Genomic DNA, 20,069 nt, shown 5'->3' with positions numbered 1-20,069 from the left:
CATCAATTCCCTTGTCTGGATCCATAAACAAAGAAATTTAAAATTTTCATGGGAAAAAAACCTTGGAACAGAAAACAAACATGTAAGCTGCCATTGCCACCATCTCTACTACCACCACATTGCCCTAGATGATGCCACCATCACCGCTGCCACCTCTATTACTACCACATTACAATGACCATCGCCACCACTACTACCAGCACCTATACTACCAACATATGACCATCGCCACCACCACACCCCGACCCACCATCTTACCACCAGCATCACACATGACATGAGGGTACCACCGCCATTAACACATCCTAACCACCTCTCATTTATAAATTGATACCCTCTAAAACAATAAACGTCAAATTCATGTTTTAAATCTCATTATATTTCAAGTTAGCCAAACAAAAAACAGAAGCAAAGTCCAGATCTTACTAGTCAAACCTCAATCATACAGTAGGATTTCAAACCCTAGATCTTTTGGTTTATTTCTCCGACCTTCAGCGGTGTGTTCAAAGCAAAGTCACTGTAGAACCCTTATTCATTACTCAGCCAAAAAGTACTCCTGACAACCACCAAACAAGGCTTCTCTTTTATTTCCGACCATGGTTTAGACTTTAGAGTACATACAATTGAGTATGATTTTCCACCAAGGGTGAAAAAATGAAATTCAATTTCTGAATTTAGTTTCTTAATCACCAGAAGAAAACTCTGATTCTCGTCTAATGCCAGGAAGATCAATCTACTTAAAGATGACCAACCAAGTAAGATCAGTCAGCCATTTTTTCTGCCATCATGGACAAACCAGTGTACATTTGGGTTCGATCCTTTCTTGTTTCTGTATTCTGAAATGTGTGTGAAGTAAACTTAAATGATTGACTGCAACATCAGGTGTATCCTGGACACAGTGCTCGAGTACTGCGGATTATCACAGTTCAGCAACTGGACATGAGTCTCTCACTGCTCCTTAAATAGCGCACGACCAATTATCATCCTTCTGATCTCACTAGTCCCTGCTCCAATCTCATATAGTTTGGCATCTCGAAGGAAACGACCAGTTGAGTACTCATTTACATAACCATTACCGCCTAAGCATTGTATAGCCTGCAACATTCAAAATAGACTTAACCATGTGAATGGAAATAATGAACTATACTATGCCATGCCATTCAAGCAATATGTAGAATATGATTTGTATAATCAACTAAGACCAAATTGGTTGGCCTGACTGGGGTTTATGTTTAAAAATTGCTCATTTGCAAAAATAAGAGATAGAATGGAATTTATCCAGGATCTTTTACCTGCAAAGCTACCTGTGTGGCTCTTTCAGCCGTACAGAGTATAACTCCAGCACAATCCTGAAAATTTGTATCAAGAAGAGTTATTATTTGCCTAAGCCAAAGCTTTTTTTGCCAAATGCTAAAACTGATAAAATTATAATTTAAGTGAAGGAAAAAAATTCAGAAACCCCAACAGCACCTTCGAGCCAACTTTTCCATTGTCACACTCCCTTGCAACAGAATACACATAGGACCTGAAAATGAAGGGAGGGGACAAAAAGAGAGAAATGGTTAACTCTGCTACCAGTGAATATTACAAGAAATAAACAAAGAAAAGCGGTGATAAAGGAATAAAAATCTTTTTACCTTGATGATTGCAAAGAAGTATACATGTCAGCAATTTTCCCCTGTAATTTGCAAGTTCGTTAACAACATAAGGGCTACAATTTAAGTACAAACAGGAGCTAGAAACATCAACTTAAGTTGTGTAAATACAACAATAAACCTGTATAAGCTGAAACTCTCCAATTGGACGGCCAAACTGCTCTCTCTGTCGAACATAAGGAAGGACAACATCCATACATGCCTGCATAATGCCCAGGGGTCCAGCTGCTAAAACAAGCCTCTCCAAATCCAATCCAGACATCATCACATAGACACCTGAAAGAAAGGGCAAAAACAATGTAGGTTGAACCAGAATTACGACAGCATAAGACACTTATGCTACCCACACTAAGTACATAGGATAAATGACCCCAAAAAAGAACTCCTAAAGATTCCACTTGTTATTCCAATATCAATGGTATCTACATTCCCTCAACAAGAATTTCCCCGGGAAGAAATTAGTTTCAAGATTCAAAGCGTTACCATCTTATCACTCAAATTAGGATTAGAAAGTCCTTCTAACTGCTTTAGGTGACACTATGGGAGGTCAGTGCTATAACAGAAAACTCTTGGCATAGCTAAGTTCATCTTATGTTACCAAAACGAGTATGGCTGAGCAGTTACAGTGACGGAAGAATAAGCCCAAAAGCAACTTTGTTCTGCTCTAACAGTGAGTTCTGACAACCGTAATAGTAAAGCGCAGCTCAGAAGGTTCAAATTAAAGCCATAAGATAGATGAGCAATCAAAACTATGTAAAATATCAATGCTTGCTAAGTAATACAACATGCAACGTATCCAAATGATCTCCTTCCAATGACGAAAGTTGTAAATATAATTATCACTACACCTTTTCCTTCCTGCCCAAGAACATTTTCTTCTGGAATAAAGCAATTCTCAAAGACAAGTTCACATCTGCTCAGACCATTGCCACTATTAGTAGAAAAAGAGAGAACAAAGAAGGGAATGTACTCCCAAACTAGACAACTTCACTTAAAACATTCTGGACGTACGTATCACTTCCTCGCATGCCAAGTTTGTCTAACTTCTGAGCAGTACTGAACCTGCATTAAGGCATAAATAACTTCATAAAAGTGAGGGAATTCAAACTATTCGTCATGCATTTTGTTATTATGGTTTGATTTTATGCATTGCAAGTAGGCTTCATTTTCTTCTCTTCTGCTTACATCTTTTGGGATCATTTAGGGCTGCGATGTCGCCTAAGAGCACTATAGAGTTATATGTAGTGCTTCTATTCCACCCACTTCTACTAAAATGCTTAATTAAGTTTATCCTTTACATATCTTGTTTCTACATTATTTTAAATTCATCATTGATCTTGTTTCCACCCTATATATATGAATGTAAAATGGATATGTAGAATGAAAGTAAAGTATTTTAAACTTTGAGTAAATGTAGTAGTAATTATGTTTAATGCTTCAACATTATAATAGTGCTAGCAGAACTTTTTGAAAAATGTACAAGCAACCTATAAAATGGGCAAACAAATTTCTGAAGGAGGGACCTAACTAAAGTTTAGAGAAAAGATAGTCATTGTACTTGATCTAATAAATGTTATGGATCCAAAAATTCCTTAAGTTCCTAATACTAAGTTTCTAACTTGTAAAATATATGGGTTAACACAAACAACTTGATCAATAAACAGGTCGGGTTCGTATTAGAGTCGTCTGACACAATTAATTACCCGGGTGTTCCTTTCTCAATGATGAATGCTGTAATTCCTTTTGAGCCCGCTGTTATGTCTGTTTTTGCATAAACAACCTGATCCAACTCTAAATATCAGGTAAATGAGATGATAAATTCACATGTGCATACATATATGTATGAACACGCTACAGAAATATTAGATATGATATAGCGATACAAAGCCTTGAGTACTGTCAAAATGAAATAGTATGCTAAAGACACTGCTTTGAAAATGCAGTACTAGTATAACCATTAAAACATAACTCCTAATGAATGTGGGCCAACGTAAATGTTTATAATTATAGGCTGACATAGGAATGCATATCATTGAGAGCTGCACCTGATAGCAATCATTAGTAATAAAACTTGGTCCTTCACATGTGTAAGTTAAAACATTGCGATATTAAACAAAGAAAGTCCACATCTGCTGCAATTCAATGACAGAATCATCCTCGAGATTATTCATGGAAATGGTTCTCAACAGTCATCTAGAGACTGCATCAGGAGACATCTTGTGCAGTAGCCTATTCTATAGGTTCCCAGAGTAAGCTGTACGAAATCTTAAACCTCTCACATTCCTGGGAAAAGATGCTTTAAGCACAAACTACATAAAAATAATATATATGTACATGTCAGACAAATTCTACTCTTGCATATACATATTAGACAGTTTTCATTATGGCTACAAAAAGTAAAATTTGACAAATATCCAACGTTTCAGAGCATACAATACAAGCAACAGATGAGTGCACTTCCACCCCCACGTACATAGAGAGAGAGAGAGAGAGAGAGAGAGAGAGAGAGAGAGAGAGAGAGAGAAGCATATGGGTAGTAATATCCATGCTTAGCTAAAGCAATTCTAACAAAACATACCAATGTTTGAGCAACTGGGCCGTTGGTACACCACATCTTGTTCCCGTTTAAGACATAACCCCCATCTACACGATCAGCCTTGCACTTCATGCTAACAACGTCAGAACCAGCTGGGGAGAGAGAGAGAGAGAGAGAGAGAGAGAGAGAGAGACATCAGCCTAATTACCTTAAATGAACCTAGATAATACTCAGAATTTAAGTGCGAGATGAAAGAAGTGTAATGCACATAAATTACAATTGGGTTCACTCATTGCAAGAGCCCCCACATGCTCGCCACTGATAAGCTACATAATGAAAGATGAGACTTTGTCAATCAAAAAGGAAAGAAATTGAAAATTAATTAATTAAGAAAGACCCTAGAACAGAAGAAAGATGATTTCATGTGGCATAAATAATACCTACTTAATGGGTTGGAAAATAAGTGAGGAAGGAAAAAGGTATATCAAGCTACCCAGGAAGTTTTCTGATCAGTATTTTATTAATAAAATCACTAAAGTTTTATTTAATTAGTATAGCCCACACAAAAACTGTTTAAAATGTATTCAAAACCAAATAGTTAGCTGACTGCATGATTAAATTCTCCTAACACTCCTCAGGATATGTATGTCACATGCCATAGTATATTAGTGACTATGAGCCATACTCAAGTAATCTAACTTTTTTTCTTCTCCAGAAAGATAGATACTTTTGACTGGTTCCTAAAATTTTGTTCAACTAAACTATCCAGCCATCCTTACAGAATTTACAAGCCCAGCATTAGGCCACACCATCTTCCCTTCCTCTCCTTCCCCGACAAAACTTGAGAGAACAACAAATGAAAGATATGGCAAATCTGACTACAAAGCGATGACAATGAATGACAATGAGTGCAATTAGAACACACAAATATGAAAAAGCGCTCGTCCACCTAGTAGATGAAAAGTAAGAGTCCAAACATATAGGAAACCATTGTAAACTTCTGGGTCAGAAATCATTGATTATCTCATGCTTAATTGGCTGAAGCAGCTTAAATAAATTAGTGCTTGAAGATGTAACGGCAACCGAAATAGTAAGCAATAACACATGAGGAACAAAGTTCTATAAAAGAAATTCAGTTTGACGATGAAGAGAGATGTCAAAATTCTCTACATGCTATGCTAATGATTGCAATGCACATTTTGGATAAATAATCATCATTATCATTGTAAATAATAAGATAATCATCATAGCAGAGATAAGTGGAATCCGCCAGAACTCTTCATCTCTAATTAAGCATGCCTGTAAAATTGTAAATACTACACTGGTATGCATAAAATTGAATCAAACGAAGGTGGAACCTTTGGCAAATACTTCTGTTTCTGAGTAGGGTTTCCATGCCTCACCTACCAAATAAAAAAGTACAAGTTTATCAGATATGCCCAAATGCTGTCACAGATGAACTCAGTTCGTTTGTTTACCAATTGATTGATGCACAGATTAGAATGAGCACCATATGAGAGACCAACAGACCCTGAAGCACGACTTATTTCTTCCATAGCTATACAGTGATACAAGTAACCAAGACCAAGCCCTCCGTATTCCTCTACAAGACAACCCATGGTCAAGTTTCTAAACCCATGAAACTGCAGATTATTGAATCAAATTGCATAAAAAAGAAAGAAGAGGTTTATAGTTTCTAACAAGACAACTGCATCCTGCATGAATTGCAAATATCTTTGATCATAGCCTTGGAATAGTAATTCCATCTTCCAATTCAAAAAAGGTTGGTGAGGAGGCCAACACGTGCTACATATTAAGATGTTCTTGGAACATTTTATTTCTCTATCTTACTGCATGCTAGATTACAAAATTATAATAGCTAAAAAATTGTCATGTAAGTAAGAACTTGTGATCCTAACAACCGAGGCCCAAAAATATCGCTGGTAGAAGCACATCCAAACAAAAAAATTATATTATTTTCAATTTTAAAAAAAGGGAAGCTTCCTAAAACAAAGAGCAACACCCACATAGCATCACATTCACACCAAAAATTGCCTCTGTACACAAACACGAATTAAAACAAAAACGATAAGACACTCAAACCCCAATAGAGTTTAAATTTAAACTAACGGTAGTTAGAAAAGCTCTTACATAACATGATGAAAGTCTACCTGGTGCAGTAATTCCATGAAGATTAAAATCTCCCATGAGTTTCCATAAGTTCACCTCCTGAGGGAAATAATTTGTGTGGTCTATTTTTGACGCATGAGGGGCAATGTGTTCTTGTGCAAACTGAGAAACACTTTCTTTAAACTGCATTTATGCCAACAAACAAACAAACAAAAAAAAAAAAAAAAAAATTGTCTCAGTGCTAAAGAACGCTACGGAGTACTTTAAATCGTCAAAATGGGCCCGGCAACTATTTTATCTGGGACCAGTCTGATTTCATTCTGCACCTGCTCTAAATTTATCACTTCAATTGAAAGGAAAAACCTTTTGCTAATATGACTGGAAATTAATTACTTCATTCATTTTAGAAATTAAATATTATTAATAATATAAAATTTCCAACATATTGTTCTCCAAATTTTCGCAAAAAAATGTAATCAACATAAATACTTCTACTTGCAAACTTGATTCATATATATATATATATATATATATATAGAGAGAGAGAGAGAGAGAGAGAGAGAGAGAGAGAGAGACCTGAATCTGCGTGTCATCGAAGAGTAAAGCGGTAGAAAAAGAAGCACACTTTCTCCGATTTTTGAAAATTGCAGAGCATTGAGACCTCGCAGCAAATAGTCTTTGCATATTCACTTTTATGTTTTCGTTTTAGAAAGAGATAATATATATAGAGATAATATCTAGAGAGTTTCAGAAGAGAAGAAGACGAAGACGACAATGTCTGGCATTGACAGTAGCTGCTAAATGCCAACGAGAGCCAATTCTGGTGTCGTTTATAATAGCTTTATATAGACTAATTTGGGAATTTCCGTTATAATTAAACTTTGTGGGCCCTTTTGGTGTGGCAGCGTGTGATTGGGTGCTTTGAGGAGATAGCCAATTCGGCATGGGGTGTTTTCAGGGACAGACAAAGTTTATCCATTTTCATCATGTCATGCTGGCTACGTTATCTCTGGGATCTTAAATAGGAATGAATAGGATTAGGCTAGTAGATAAAAATTTTGGTTGTGATTGTGGCACTCTTACCAGGCCACACAACAAGACAACCAAGGTTCCGTTGGGATGAAGTGGTTCCAAATTTATAGATTTACAATTTATATGATGTTGGAAAATTGTTTGTATAGACTATTACAATGCGTATATGTTAAGATTTAGACAAGAAAAATAAAAACAAATGAATTTTAAATATAATGATTCTTGTTTTCATAGCAAATTTAGCTTTACGGTCAAATCCAAATCCAAATCCAAATCCTTCCATTGAAACGGATTAGATATATCTCCACACCAAATTAGCCAAGAAAGCTTGATTTTCATTGCCTCATACCATCTCCCAAGTAACCAAATAGATTTTCCTATTTTCCTCATAGCCAAGAGAAACCTTTGTGCAGGCAATCCAAACTTTACAGACTGAAGAAGTTAAACTTGACCAATTGCCTGGAGCTGATTCGTTGAGTTACCTAGCTTAGAGATAGAGGCTTACTCATTGCCTTTTCCAAGAGGGAAGCCTCTGGTGGACTTTGCCAATCACCTTTTGGTAAAGCTACGTTTGCTTCATGTGTGTCTATTGGTTGCACCACCAAATTTTATGGTGCGCTTTTATGCATTCTTTTTCTTATCACCATACTTGTATTTTTTTTACAATTTTAATAACAACTATCTCCAATTATCTCGTAAATTATTCTCGAATTTAAAATTAAAAAAATATTAAACAATAGAGCGTATCATTGATAACTTCTCTGAAACTTTTCCCAAACCTAGTAGGAAGGAAGGATAGGACTCCCAAACACTTTCTCAACCCAATCTCATTATTGGAGAGCTCCTCCCTAAACTTGACTACTAAGGAAATAATTATAGGGAAAGTGTTTGGACTACTAATGCGATTAGGTCACGTTGGACTACTAATGCGATAAGGTCACGAGAGAAATAGACTTATTGGTGTATCCCAAAATCTACCTTATTATGGTATATTATACAATCTTACATAGATCCGTAGTATATTTATTAGTATTGAACTTTGGCGCCCATACAACAAAGAAGTTAAATGCCAAGCAAGTTTGTGTCCTTTTTTGTGGTTTTTTTCAAAAGGACGTTCTAACTGTTACCCAAAAAAGAAAAGGAAAAAAAAAACATTTTCTTTTATTTATTTATTTTTATAAACCCTTTTTCTTTTTCAAACCCCAGCAAAACCGGGAGAGGCCAGTGGCAGTGACTATATACCGCCCAAAACCCACGAAGCTCAACAATGCCAAAACGAATAGAGAGATTGAAACAGTCTCTCTTGTTAATTCCGCTCTGTGGGAACTAACATATTCGAAGTTTCCCTCAGCACCTGGACCCGGACCCAAGCAACGACAAGCAGCATTGCTCCAGCCATGGAATCAAGAGACAAAGCCTCGCCTCCACCAAAGCCCGCCAAGTTCTCAGTGTACCAGAACCCATCCTTGTCCGCCGCCCTCACCGCCAGTAGCCTCCGGCCTTCGAAGCATGCACTCCTCTGTATCTTCTTTCTCTCCTCCGCCTCCGCCGTCGCCTTCATTGCCATGTTTTCCAGGTACCCAATTGCTCAATTTGAAAAGCTAGGGTTTTAAGAGGGTTTAAGCGAAGATTTTATTTATTGGGTTCTTTTGTGTGTGTTTAATATGGGAATTTCACTCTGTTTGATTGTTGAGAAAAGGAAGGAAGAAAGAATGGGGATAGAAGCTTGAGTTGAATTTATCAGTGTTTGGTTTATGGGAAACAAAAACCCTTTATTACTTGCTATGAAAGTGTATAAAAGGAAGAAGGAAAAACAAAAACATAAAAAGACTTCAAATTTATAGTTTGGAGCTTATTTTTCGTTTGGGTTTTTTTGGGTCCTTTTAAGACCTGAATGAACAAACTAAATTTGCATAGCATGTTTGAGCTTATTTATTGACCAACAGGAAATTCAAGGATTTAATTATTCATATTAAGTTTTTGTTATTTATTAAAGAACGAATTTAAATTAGAAGAATATGTTTTTAGATCTTTGGTTATGGAAATTGGATTTGGCTATATATTATTACGTGTGGCTAACGCAATAAACTGCCTTGAATTGTTGAAGGGAAAATGGGATTGTTGACAATTTGAAGCTCAAAAATCTTTCCCAAGAGGCAGCCTGTAAGTTGTTAAATTCAATCCAGAAAACTTTGATTGGCTTGAACTTGATGCTTTGATTGATATAGTTTGTTTTGAACATCTTGTTTTGTCCTTCAGATTTGTTTTCCAAAGCAATACAGACCTTCATGGGCTTGATATTTTTGGGTACTCTATTTGCACTATTTAGAGCCATCTCACTGAGAAATGCCGCACCCTCAAAAGGAAATAGTGACAAACCACGCCTTACAAATCATCAACTAGGACTTTTGGGAATTAAGCCAAAGGTTGAGCAAGTCGTATCAGAGTCTTCAAAGAAACCTCCCAAGTCTAAACCCCACATGTCTTCCCCTTCGGATGTACTTGTTCCACTTCATCAGCCAATCACCAGTTCAAATCGTTTGTCTCGAATCAGCGCGAATAAGTCAAACATCAGTGGAGGAACTAAGATGGGATCTATCAGTAGCCCTTCTAAATCACCCGGTTCTACATCTTCTTTGTATCTTGTGTCGGGAGGTGTTTCACCACTGTCTTCTGTTCAGAATTCACCTGGAGTAGATTCAGCGGTCTCCACCCCTTGGTCAAGCAAGCGAGCATCTACAAGAGAGATAATGTCAGAAGAAAAGTTTGAAAGGTTCTTGGCAGAGGTGGATGAAAAAATCACAGAATCAGCGGGGAAACTGGCAACTCCACCCCCCACCATTAGAGGCTTTGGTGCAGCCAGTCCAAGTTCAGCTAACACATCTGGAAATACTAGGAGTACACCATTGAGGCCTGTGAGGATGTCTCCAGGTTCTCAGAAGTTCACAACTCCCCCAAAGAAAGGAGAGGGCGAGCTTCCTCCACCTATGTCCATGGAAGAATCTATTCATGCATTTGAGCGTTTGGGCATCTATCCTCAAATTGAGCAGTGGCGTGACAGCCTCAGGCAATGGTTTTCTTCGGTTTTGCTTAATCCTCTACTTGACAAGATTGAAACCAGTCATATTCAGGTTTGTCTTCACCACTTCCACCTCCTCTAAGTCATCTTCTTTGTCTTCATATGTTTAACATGAGGTATGGCTGCTTTGTGGTTGGTAAAAGAGTGTTATGTTTCAACTGCAGAGCAAAAATCTGATGGCATGATATGTGTAGTAGTGCAAGTTTCTGTATAGAGTGTATTCCATCAATACTAAGTCAGTATAAAATTACTAAATTTATAGGTAATCCAAGCAGCTGCCAAACTTGGGATGTCAATTTCAATTAGTCAAGTTGGAAGTGATTTACCGACTGCAAGAACTGCTACAGTGTCTTCAAATGATAGGACTAAGGAATGGCAGCCAACATTAACTCTTGATGAAGATGGACTTATGCATCAATTACGAGCTACTCTCGTCCAGGCTATTGATGCTTCGGCCTGTAAGTGCTCTTCACTTATGAACATATTTCATTTAAAACTCTTTTTGGATTGTTTTAGCAAAAGATATGTGCTGATGTTTTAATGCAATGCTTCTCATCATATGCAGCCAAGCTGCCTCAAGCCAATCTGCAACAAACCCCACAGCAGAATCCGTTGGTCCCTATTATGCAGGAGTGTGTGGATGCAATCACTGAACACCAGAGGCTTCATGCATTGATGAAGGGAGAGTTAGTTAAAGGTCTTCTACCGCAAAGCAGCATTCGAGCAGAATATACAGTACAAAGGATTCGAGGTGCTTAAAATCTTGATTTTTCACTATGTATCACCTTATGCAGGCATCTCATGTAGGATATCTAGGGGAATAGTTTTCAGATTGTGGGTATGTAGTCTTAGTGTTCTGAATAATGGGAGTTTTTGAAATTAGGATTTGACTATTTAAGAAAGATTGATTAACCTGAATTAACTCATCCCAGTAGATTTCTTGGATCACTCTCCTAAGATAGAAGACCACGCTTTCTAGGGTTTGAGAGAGCTCAAGTGGCTGCAAACCAAAATCAATCTTCATTTGGTGTGCTCATTACAAAGCTTATATAGGTATCTGCCATGACTTGACCTTAATACAGTAATCTAAACCCCTGAAATAAAACAAATCTAATGGTTATATTTAATAAAACATAATCAAAAGACAATTTTTATTAAATGGGCCCACAATAAAATACCAAATTTTTGTTAAATGAACTATACATACTCAAATTACAGTACTATGAACAGTAGCTTGCAGTAAAAATAAAAAGTCCCATGTCAGGCCGATCAGAACTATCCACCAAATTTCAAGGGCTTATTTTTACCAGTCTATTCATGAGAATAATTAGGTTACATTAATGGGAAATATATATTATATGTATATCCTTTGCCTCTGTAATCTAAACTTGGTTTCTCCCTGGGGAGTTTAACAGAGCTTGCTGAAGGAACCTGTTTGAAGAATTATGAATATCTTGGAAGTGGAGAAGTATATGATAAAAAGCACAATAAGTGGACTCTTGAGCTGCCAACTGATTCTCACTTGCTCTTGTATTTGTTCTGTGCTTTCCTGGAGCATCCAAAGTGGATGTTGCATGTGGATCCTGCATCCTATGCTGAAGCTCGTTCTAGCAAAAATCCCCTATTCTTGGGAGTCCTACCTCCAAAAGAAAGGTTTCCTGAGAAGTACATAGCTGTCGTATCTGGTGTCCCTTCTGCTCTCCACCCTGGAGCGTCTGTACTTGTTGTTGGAAGGCAAAGCCCCCCAGTTTTTGCCTTGTATTGGGATAAGAAATTGCAGTTTTCTCTTCAGGTAAGTACTTACCACTTGCCACACTTATGCCAAATTAATTTTCTCTAGATTCCTGGTTGTCCAATCTTTATTGTGCCTGCAGTATTGTTTTTTACTCACATCTTACATCTTAAAATATTGATTGTGGCAACAATTACAAAATCCCTGGAAATGGGATATGCTGTTGTATTGGTTAAATTGACAAAGAGGTTTCATCTTTAATTCAGGGAATGACGGCACTGTGGGATTCGATTTTGCTTCTGTGCCACAGGATTAGGGTTGAATATGGGGGGATTGTTCGGGGAATGCATCTTAGTTCTTCAGCCCTGAGCATCCTCCCTGTTCTGGAATCAGAAGCTGAGGACTGACTGAACCAAAATACCCCCTTGCAATTGCCTTCTTATGGCATACATCATCAACAGGTCCCCTGAACCAGTATATCAACAGTTCATCAAGGAATTTGTTTCATTGCTGAACTTGCCAGACGGCGTAGGATCTTTTCTTTCTGATATGAGGACTGTTCAAAGCTAAGGTTCCATTTGACGGATAGGATTATTCTGGAGATGATTGACTTGGACTATCCTGAAGATTATTCTGCCTGTCTGCAGATCCAGTATCTCCCTAGTCATAAGTTAAGGGTCCATTTGGATGGGATAATGTAGAACGATTTGGATTTTGACAATATGAATAGATTAGTTTTAAAAAAAGACACTGGAAACACCAATTTGTAACTTGAATTACTAGTACAACCTAATGTTTTCGAGTTCGGACTAAACGAGTCATTTGTAATGCCATTTCTTTTTCTTTTTATAAAATTGAGTTGTTATTACCATTATATAGTTAAATTGCGTAATTGGACTATTACTGTCAATCCATATATTAACATGCAATTTCCTTCAACGGATATGTCAATAACAATTAGACGAAAAGAAAAGAAAAAAATGATATGCCGATAACAATCTTTCTTACAAAGAATTTGTCTTTGACAAGTTGCCCGCCGAGCTCAGTTGGTAGGGCGCAAGGCTCTTGACCTTGGTATTCAAACTTCAAATTCTAAAACCTCGACAACCAAACCTCGACTCTTAACTCAAGAGAGTTTTTCCTTCATTTGAACATGGTGAGCAAGCCAAATACAACAGTCCATGGCGAGGCTGAGTTCCAAGGGACATTCCCTTCTCTACTTTGTAACTCAAATTCCAACTCTAGCCCTCTGCTTTTCCTCATCTTCTTCATTGTCTTCAGCACCAATCCAGATCAAGCATCCAAGGCACTTGGCCTCTATCTTGCTCAAAAACCCAACAAGTCGCTCAGCCACCCAACAAATCCACTCTCACATTCTCACCTCTGGCTTTCTCCTCCATCACTCCATTTCCACTGCCCATCTTCTCCTCTTCAACACTTTGCTTCGTTGCTATTCCTTTGGCCCCTTCCCTCGTGACGCTTTCACTTTCTATAAACACCTCCAACATTTTTCCCTTTCCTTCGACTCCTTCACCTACTCCTTCCTTCTCCACGCCTCTATTGCCTTAAACTCTACCAACCCAGGTGCCCAAATCCATGCCCTCACTCACAAACTCGGTTTCCATTTCCATGTCTATGTTCAAACTGCCTTGCTTAATATGTATGCCGCATGTGGCTCTTTGCTCCTTGCTCTCCACGTGTTCTACGAAATGCCTGAGAGGAATTCTGTCACTTGGAATGTCATGATAACTAGTTTGGCGAAATGGGGTGAGCTTAAATTGGCTCGGTCTCTCTTTGATCAGATGCCAGCCCCTACTGTTGTGTCCTGTACTGCCATTATTGACGCGTATTCACGTAAAAATCAGCCCCGTGATGCTGTTGCTTTGTTTCGAAGAATGGTTGTTGAAGATCATGTTGAACCTACTGAGGTTACACTTTTGGCCATATTTCCAGCCGTTTCGGTTCTTGGAGCTCTTAAAATTTGTCAATCACTTCATGCTTACGGTGAGAAGAGAGGATTTAATGCATCTGACATACGTGTCACGAATTCCCTATTGGATTCTTATGCAAAATGTGGCTGCATAGATAGTGCATCGAGATTGTTTGAGGAGATACCTGTTGAGAGGAAGAATTTGGTGTCGTGGACATCCATAATCTCTGGGTTTGCAATGCATGGAATGGGGAAAGAAGCGGTCGAGTATTTTAATAGTATGGAGAAAGTTGGTCTCAAACCAAATCGAGTGACATTCTTGAGTATTTTCAATGCTTGTAGTCACGGACGATTAATTGATGAGGGGCTGAACTTCTTTGGGAAGATGGTCGACGAGTATGAAATCGCACTGGATATCAAGCACTATGGATGCTTAATAGATATGCTAGGGAGGGCAGGGAGATTAGAAGAAGCAGAAAATATGGCTTTGGAGATTCCTTCCAATATCGTTAACGTTGTGATTTGGAGGACGCTGTTGGGTGCTTGTAGCTTTCATGGTAATGTGGAGATGGGTGAGAGGGTGACAAAGAAGATACTGGAGATGGAGAGAGGATATGGCGGTGACTACGTGCTTATGTCCAACATCTTTGCTGGGGTTGGAAGGTTTAGTGATGCCGAGAGAATGAGAAGCTTGCTGGATGAGAGGAATGCCTTCAAACTTCCAGGGCATAGTTTGGTCTAACTGGTGGTGAAGATGGGCAACTATGATGGTTGCCAGAGATTATGAATGCCTGATGATTTCTAGATAATCTTAAGTTTGAGAAAACAAGGCCAAGATCCTGTGAACAAGCTTCTGAGGTCAGCAACAGCTATGTAATTAATGCTCCTAGAACACATGGTGGTTAGAATTCAGTTTCTTCTTGAGCTCTGGCTGGTCCCGTAGGGAGTGAAAGACACATTCCCGTGGTGTTAGATGATATGATCTAGCATTTGAGATTGCAGAATTAGGGGTTTGCAGTTGAAATGAACATTCAGAATACTCTTGACTGCAAGAATGCGGAAGATAGCTGGTGTCTGACTCTGAGAGAGTGAATGAGTTAGTGACTTTATACTGCACATAGAAAAATGTACAGGGAATATGACATTCATTTTTTCTTTCATCGATATGCTTCAGTGGAAATTAGAGCAAAATGAAACTTATATCCCACGGCACTCATTGGTACATTCTCCTTTGAGTCTCTTGGTTATTCTAGTCTTTAATGCCTTGTTATCAGCCTGATCCTAACATTTCTGATGTCCTCAAATGGAGGCCTTCTTCTGCTGGTTCCATTTACCACTGCTTCCACTTGGAATAAAAAGTGCGTTGAATAAAAGCATGGTAATGGCTTCTGCAAGTGGATGCAGTTGAAGGGCCAATTTCCAAGTAGACCTTTCTCGCCTCATTTCAAGCTCAATTGCACAATCATATTTTCTTCTTCTTCTTCACTCTTTCTCACATCAATTCAGAAACTTAAGAACTCGTTATAAGAAGCAACTACCGTTAGGAAAATGTTAATAAAATATGTAAAAGACCCCCTTTTCCCCAATTCTTGATCAGCCAAGGTGGCTTAGGCTGTTTTCGGACTTTAAATGGAAACAATATGTAACCAGAGTAGTAATAGGCACGAAGAAGAAGAAAAAAGTTTGAGAAAGGGTGTTAATGACAGCAGGTATGGAAAACATCAATGAGGAGAAAGAAAACATAAGGAGATTGTTAATTAAATTTTTATTTAATTATTTAATTAATGAGACTTAATCTCAACCATTTAATACATTCTAATCTAATGGTTAAAAAATTGTGCAAAAAATATAGTGCTACGGATCTGCCCCCTATATATAATACACTGCACGCAGGCTCCTTAATGCTTCACAAATTGTCGAATTTCATCTCTACCTTTTTGCATTCCATAAGGATTGCTCTCGCTGAATCCATTTCTACTTCCTCCTACTTTGTGCATCTTCTTCCGGAACTTTGATGCACTGCTGTTTAAGTTCAAATTCACCTTGGGAAGACTTGAAAAGCAAAATGAAGCTGCGACCGCCTGTAGGTCCAAGTTCAACAGCACTTTGCAATTATTTGGCAGAATAAATGCTGATACATAACCAAGCTACATTTCATATTTTGACATCCCAACAACAACAGCAGATTAAAAGATAAAAAATTTCCTTTACAATATCAAGAAAAAGTTTGGGTACCTGCAGATCGAGACGGTGAACATTAAAGATGTCCTTCATAGAGTGTGAATTATACGCTAATAGATAAGATTTATATGCTTCTTTTGCCGCTTGGCGCAGATAGTAGTTGCCCTCAACCATCTTTTCCTGCATCAGTCACAGCAATACATAAGGTTCCTCGGAACCAGTTATTGTGTAGTAATAGGTAACAACTGAAGCCTGAAAACAGGAAATTACCAGTTGAGACTGCACATTTTTCAGCTTATTCTTATTAATTTGTTGCTCTTCAACGGGGACTTTTTCAGCCTGAAAACAGAATAAAATAAAGAATTGAAATGGAGAACAAGCACCGCAAATAGCAACCTAAAAAAAAATTATTTGCGCTTGCTCTAAATACAGACACCCTTCCGGAAAGCATGGCACTTTTGTTGTGTGTGTGTGTGGGGGTGGGGTGCTGGGGTTTCGCTGCTCCTGTTTATTTTTTCTTCTTGACTAAATCATACCTTCAAATAGCGAATAAATTGCATCTCTTCGGGTATGAGGAAAAGAAATGCCTTTCCTTTTCCACCTTCACCTCGAGCTGTTCGACCAACTCTGTGGATATATTCCTGCAAGCAGATATCCCATTGTTGTGAAAGCGTTTAAGAATAGGAAAAAGAAACAGAACTCGGGAATGGATAAATTCTTCATGCTACAAAATGGATATAGAAGAACTACTTGATACAAAAATTAGTTGAAATATGTCCGTAAAGAGGGAAAATTAGACACCTTGGGATCATCTGGAGGATCAAACTGCACAATCACGTCCTACAAGCAAAGAAAAAACAAGCATTAGATTTACCACGAGCATTTGCTTATTGTGATACTGCTATAATGTGACAAAGAAGTGTATTGGCATAACATGATGTTCAAAAAAAGTTTAGAAAAATTGCACAAAGAAAGAGGAAGCATACCACAGCAGGAATATCCAGGCCACGAGCAGCAACATCAGTACAGAGTAAGATTCCTTTCTCTGCTTTGCAGAAGTCAAAAAAAGTTTTTGTCCTCCTCTGCTGCTTTTGCTTTCCATGGATATCAAAGCAATCCACATTAACGTATCTAAGAAGGTCAGAGTGGAATTTGACTGAGTTACAAGAAGAGAAGAAGACCATCACTTTCTTAGACCGAGTCGCCACCAGAAAAGAATATAGGAGAATAAATCTCTCCTCACTAGGCACAATAAAATAGCCTTGTTTCAGCCCTTCATTGGTGACCTGTATATATTGCACACAATGTCAGATTTTAGAGATTAGGGTTAAATCAAAACGAGAAGAAAAAACATATAAGAATATAAGAATATGAAATCGATTTAATTTCAAAATAGACATGATGAACACAAAATAAATGTAAAAGGAGGAATACATAAAACCAGATGGATTCCTACCTTAGTTCTTCCACCATCAACATCAATCAAGTGATGTTCTTTCAATGACAATCTAGCAAGATCTTGAACCTACAGGTTTAATGGGAAAAGTATTTTCAGAGCAAAATCATGGGAACACACACAGACGCGTAGACTCAAAGCATTAAAAGTTAGTGAACTATTGAACTGTGCGTAGCGTATCAATTTATGCTAAAGATATTTAAAAACAATGTAGAAAGCAAGAGACTAAGGCACAAACCTTCGTAGTTTGGGTTGCTGAAAATAAAGCTGTTTGCCTTTTCTGCACATCCATTAGCAACTCAGTCAGCCACAGGACATAACCGTATAAAATCCATATGAAATTGTAACTAAAACCTTAAACTTAATGCATCTAGGCTGAATGCCGAATATAATCACACAGTTAACAAAACTCCAAGCTGCTCCTATTAAAAGAAAATCACAAAGATATGTTGCGAGTTGGATGCATCTACTGTCTGCAGCCTAGAGTCTTTGTAACACAACATAGATTATTAACTCAAATACTGCACCTTGGGTAGAAGCTTAATAATCTGTTTCATTTCTTCCTCAAAGTTTGCTTCCAAAATCCTATCAGCTTCATCAATTATGAGGCACTGCAAATCCAAGAGAACAATCAAACTAAGGATCGTCAAATGATGTGATGTCGTGATACAAGCTTTCATCTCAATCAAACATATGTAGCTCAACCACACAAACAAGATAAATTTCGTCTCTAACACAACAATCAAAATTGCAAAAGGACTCCAAACTACACTCCAGTATCTCGGCCAAAGGATTAATAACCACAAAGAATATTCAAAAGTCAGGGAAACATTACGTAGAATTTTCTTTCAATAAGAAAGCCATCTGAAGCAATATGCAACATTTCAGAAAATAACCAGTTACAAATACTTTTGAAAAAACTACAACAAAATTGCCGAAGAATAGATGAGAATGACCTTCAAGTTCTTATATATGAATCCCTTGGTATTCTGGAGATGGTCAAGAAGTCGACCAGGGGTTGCAACCAATAGATTTACTCCTTTTACAAGACGTTCTGCTTCACCTCTCCTAGCTGCACCACCGATAACCAAGTCAACAGTATGTGAGTGGTACTTCAGAAGGTCCTTTGCCACGGCATAGGTCTGAATTATTTGAAAGGAAAAGTAGTCAGGGTAGAAAGAAGGGGATCAACTGTAAATCTCAGAATACAACAGGATAACAAGTAATAAAGCACAATTTCTTTCATCTTAAAAGGCATAAATTTTTACACACACATTTCCATTTTCGGCTTCACTATCTTTAGGCAAAAATTAAAACTTAACCTAGATACGTCAAATTTGTTGAGGCATCAAAAAGATGTGTTCTTGAATTGGAGCGAGCTCAATATAAGAAGAACGTAACATTTCAAAACAAATAACGAGAATATGCCAGGGTTTCTCACCTGAATTGCAAGTTCCCGTGTTGGGCAAATGACAACAACACCCGTTCCATTACGAGGAGTAAACTTTGTGTGATATAACAACTCCAAAGCTGGTATAAGAAAAGCAAGAGTCTTCCCGGATCCTGTCCTAGCAGCTCCGAGGACATCTTTTCCGATCAATAGTGATGGGATTGCTCTGGCTTGAATCTGCAGGTGTAAATATTTTCCTATCAATACTATAAAAGGCCAAAGCCTTGATTATTAGAAACTTATAAACCCTGTAAATTAGGAGCTAATAAAATCAAGTTCAGCCGGAAAATTTACCTGAGTCATATACTGAAAGTTGAGTTCCTGAATGGCCTTGAAAGTGTTGGCAGACAAATTCAATGAACCAAAGGAGTCTCTGCTCATAATCCCAGACCCTCCACCACTTTTGACCTTCTTCTTCCTCTTATTCTCCTCCTCCACCCCCTCTGCATTGGCCTCTGCTTCCTCTCCCTTCATTTTCTTCGTCTTCTTCTCCTTCTTATTGTCATCATCACCTTCTCCTTTCTCCTCTTTTTCGTTTTGTTGGGCCTGATAAGGGTTTCGAGGCTCTGATTCTTCCGACGGTTTATTCCCTCTCTTTCTCTTGTGCGTCGTCTTCTTCGTCTCGTCGTCCGGAGATGCGCAACGGATTGGGTCTGTCATGGCGACTAGTTCTCAGACGCTGAGGAATAAGACGAGCTCTCTCGCAGAAACTCTGAGAATGCAGCTGTGAATTGAGGGTTTAAGGTTTATTTTGGTCAATATGAGGGTTTAAGGTTTGATCGCTAAACCCTAAGCTAAGCCAACCGTGGTGGATAGTCTGTTTGGGTTTGGGCCCACCCGAATTCCACTTAAAGGGTCTATTTATCTCCGCCCAATTAACAAAGGGCC

The 20,069-nt window shown here is 38.1% G+C and overlaps 4 protein-coding genes across 7 annotated transcripts; 2 read left to right on the top strand and 2 right to left on the bottom strand.

Moving 5' to 3' along the window:
- Window positions 1-361: 361 nt before the first annotated feature.
- LOC117632567 (isovaleryl-CoA dehydrogenase, mitochondrial) lies at window positions 362-7,148 on the bottom strand. 3 transcript variants are annotated; one of them, XM_034366091.1, is made up of 14 exons: window positions 6,898-7,148; window positions 6,363-6,504; window positions 5,670-5,794; window positions 5,550-5,594; window positions 4,469-4,517; window positions 4,234-4,343; window positions 3,359-3,435; window positions 2,667-2,717; window positions 2,504-2,568; window positions 1,777-1,931; window positions 1,638-1,678; window positions 1,471-1,525; window positions 1,293-1,349; window positions 362-1,095 (listed from the first exon to the last, which is right to left on the bottom strand). In XM_034366091.1, exons 1-14 carry the CDS (start codon window positions 7,003-7,005, stop codon window positions 949-951), a joined length of 1,227 nt encoding a protein of 408 aa, XP_034221982.1. In that variant the 5' UTR covers window positions 7,006-7,148; the 3' UTR covers window positions 362-948. The 3 variants fall into 3 exon arrangements, with proteins under 3 accessions (XP_034221982.1, XP_034221983.1, XP_034221984.1); XM_034366092.1 differs by lacking the exons at window positions 4,469-4,517; window positions 5,670-5,794 and having other exon boundaries at window positions 6,898-7,130; XM_034366093.1 differs by lacking the exons at window positions 4,469-4,517; window positions 5,550-5,594; window positions 5,670-5,794 and having other exon boundaries at window positions 6,898-7,130.
- A 764-nt stretch (window positions 7,149-7,912) lies between these two features.
- LOC117629556 (transmembrane protein 209) lies at window positions 7,913-12,910 on the top strand. The gene is made up of 8 exons (XM_034362076.1): window positions 7,913-7,966; window positions 8,560-8,929; window positions 9,461-9,516; window positions 9,613-10,484; window positions 10,695-10,890; window positions 10,998-11,183; window positions 11,848-12,224; window positions 12,431-12,910. The coding sequence occupies exons 2-8, from the start codon at window positions 8,751-8,753 to the stop codon at window positions 12,569-12,571; spliced, it is 2,007 nt and encodes a 668-aa protein (XP_034217967.1). The 5' UTR covers window positions 7,913-7,966; window positions 8,560-8,750; the 3' UTR covers window positions 12,572-12,910.
- Window positions 12,911-13,137: 227 nt separating this feature from the next.
- LOC117631817 (pentatricopeptide repeat-containing protein At1g09220, mitochondrial-like) lies at window positions 13,138-15,354 on the top strand. Its single transcript, XM_034365131.1, has one exon. It carries the CDS (start codon window positions 13,346-13,348, stop codon window positions 14,834-14,836), a length of 1,491 nt encoding a protein of 496 aa, XP_034221022.1. The 5' UTR covers window positions 13,138-13,345; the 3' UTR covers window positions 14,837-15,354.
- A 488-nt stretch (window positions 15,355-15,842) lies between these two features.
- On the bottom strand, window positions 15,843-20,049 carry LOC117631490 (DEAD-box ATP-dependent RNA helicase 51-like). Of its 2 annotated transcripts, none has more exons than XM_034364682.1 (12): window positions 19,476-20,049; window positions 19,173-19,358; window positions 18,688-18,873; window positions 18,259-18,342; window positions 17,970-18,011; window positions 17,732-17,800; window positions 17,262-17,561; window positions 17,077-17,115; window positions 16,812-16,916; window positions 16,546-16,614; window positions 16,330-16,455; window positions 15,843-16,175 (listed from the first exon to the last, which is right to left on the bottom strand). In XM_034364682.1, exons 1-12 carry the CDS (start codon window positions 19,839-19,841, stop codon window positions 15,993-15,995), a joined length of 1,755 nt encoding a protein of 584 aa, XP_034220573.1. In that variant the 5' UTR covers window positions 19,842-20,049; the 3' UTR covers window positions 15,843-15,992. The 2 variants fall into 2 exon arrangements, with proteins under 2 accessions (XP_034220573.1, XP_034220574.1); XM_034364683.1 differs by having other exon boundaries at window positions 16,123-16,225.
- Window positions 20,050-20,069: the final 20 nt, after the last annotated feature.

This window comes from Prunus dulcis, chromosome 6 (genome assembly GCF_902201215.1).
Source record: "Prunus dulcis chromosome 6, ALMONDv2, whole genome shotgun sequence".
Lineage (NCBI taxonomy): Eukaryota > Viridiplantae > Streptophyta > Magnoliopsida > Rosales > Rosaceae > Prunus > Prunus dulcis.
Note: the sequence above shows the minus strand (reverse complement) of the source record. Positions and strands in the feature narration are given on the sequence as shown.

Bases quoted from the DNA above. Each gene is read 5' to 3' on its own strand.
- LOC117632567 (XM_034366091.1), bottom strand. From the start codon at position 7,005: ATGCAAAGACTATTTGCTGCGAGGTCTCAATGCTCTGCAATTTTCAAA. The intron at 4,518-5,549 runs GTTCCACCTTCG...TTCATTATGTAG, and splicing joins AACAGAAGTATTTGCCAAAG to CTTATCAGTGGCGAGCATGT. The intron at 1,679-1,776 runs GTTTATTGTTGT...TGCAAATTACAG, and splicing joins GAGAGTTTCAGCTTATACAG to GGGAAAATTGCTGACATGTA.
- LOC117629556 (XM_034362076.1), top strand. From the start codon at position 8,751: ATGGAATCAAGAGACAAAGCCTCGCCTCCACCAAAGCCCGCCAAGTTC. The intron at 8,930-9,460 runs GTACCCAATTGC...GAATTGTTGAAG, and splicing joins TTCATTGCCATGTTTTCCAG to GGAAAATGGGATTGTTGACA. The intron at 9,517-9,612 runs GTAAGTTGTTAA...TTTGTCCTTCAG, and splicing joins TCTTTCCCAAGAGGCAGCCT to ATTTGTTTTCCAAAGCAATA.
- LOC117631817 (XM_034365131.1), top strand. From the start codon at position 13,346: ATGGCGAGGCTGAGTTCCAAGGGACATTCCCTTCTCTACTTTGTAACT.
- LOC117631490 (XM_034364682.1), bottom strand. From the start codon at position 19,841: ATGACAGACCCAATCCGTTGCGCATCTCCGGACGACGAGACGAAGAAG. The intron at 17,562-17,731 runs GTAGGAATCCAT...CAATATATACAG, and splicing joins TTGATGGTGGAAGAACTAAG to GTCACCAATGAAGGGCTGAA. The intron at 16,456-16,545 runs GTAATTTCCTGT...TGACTGATGCAG, and splicing joins AAAATGTGCAGTCTCAACTG to GAAAAGATGGTTGAGGGCAA.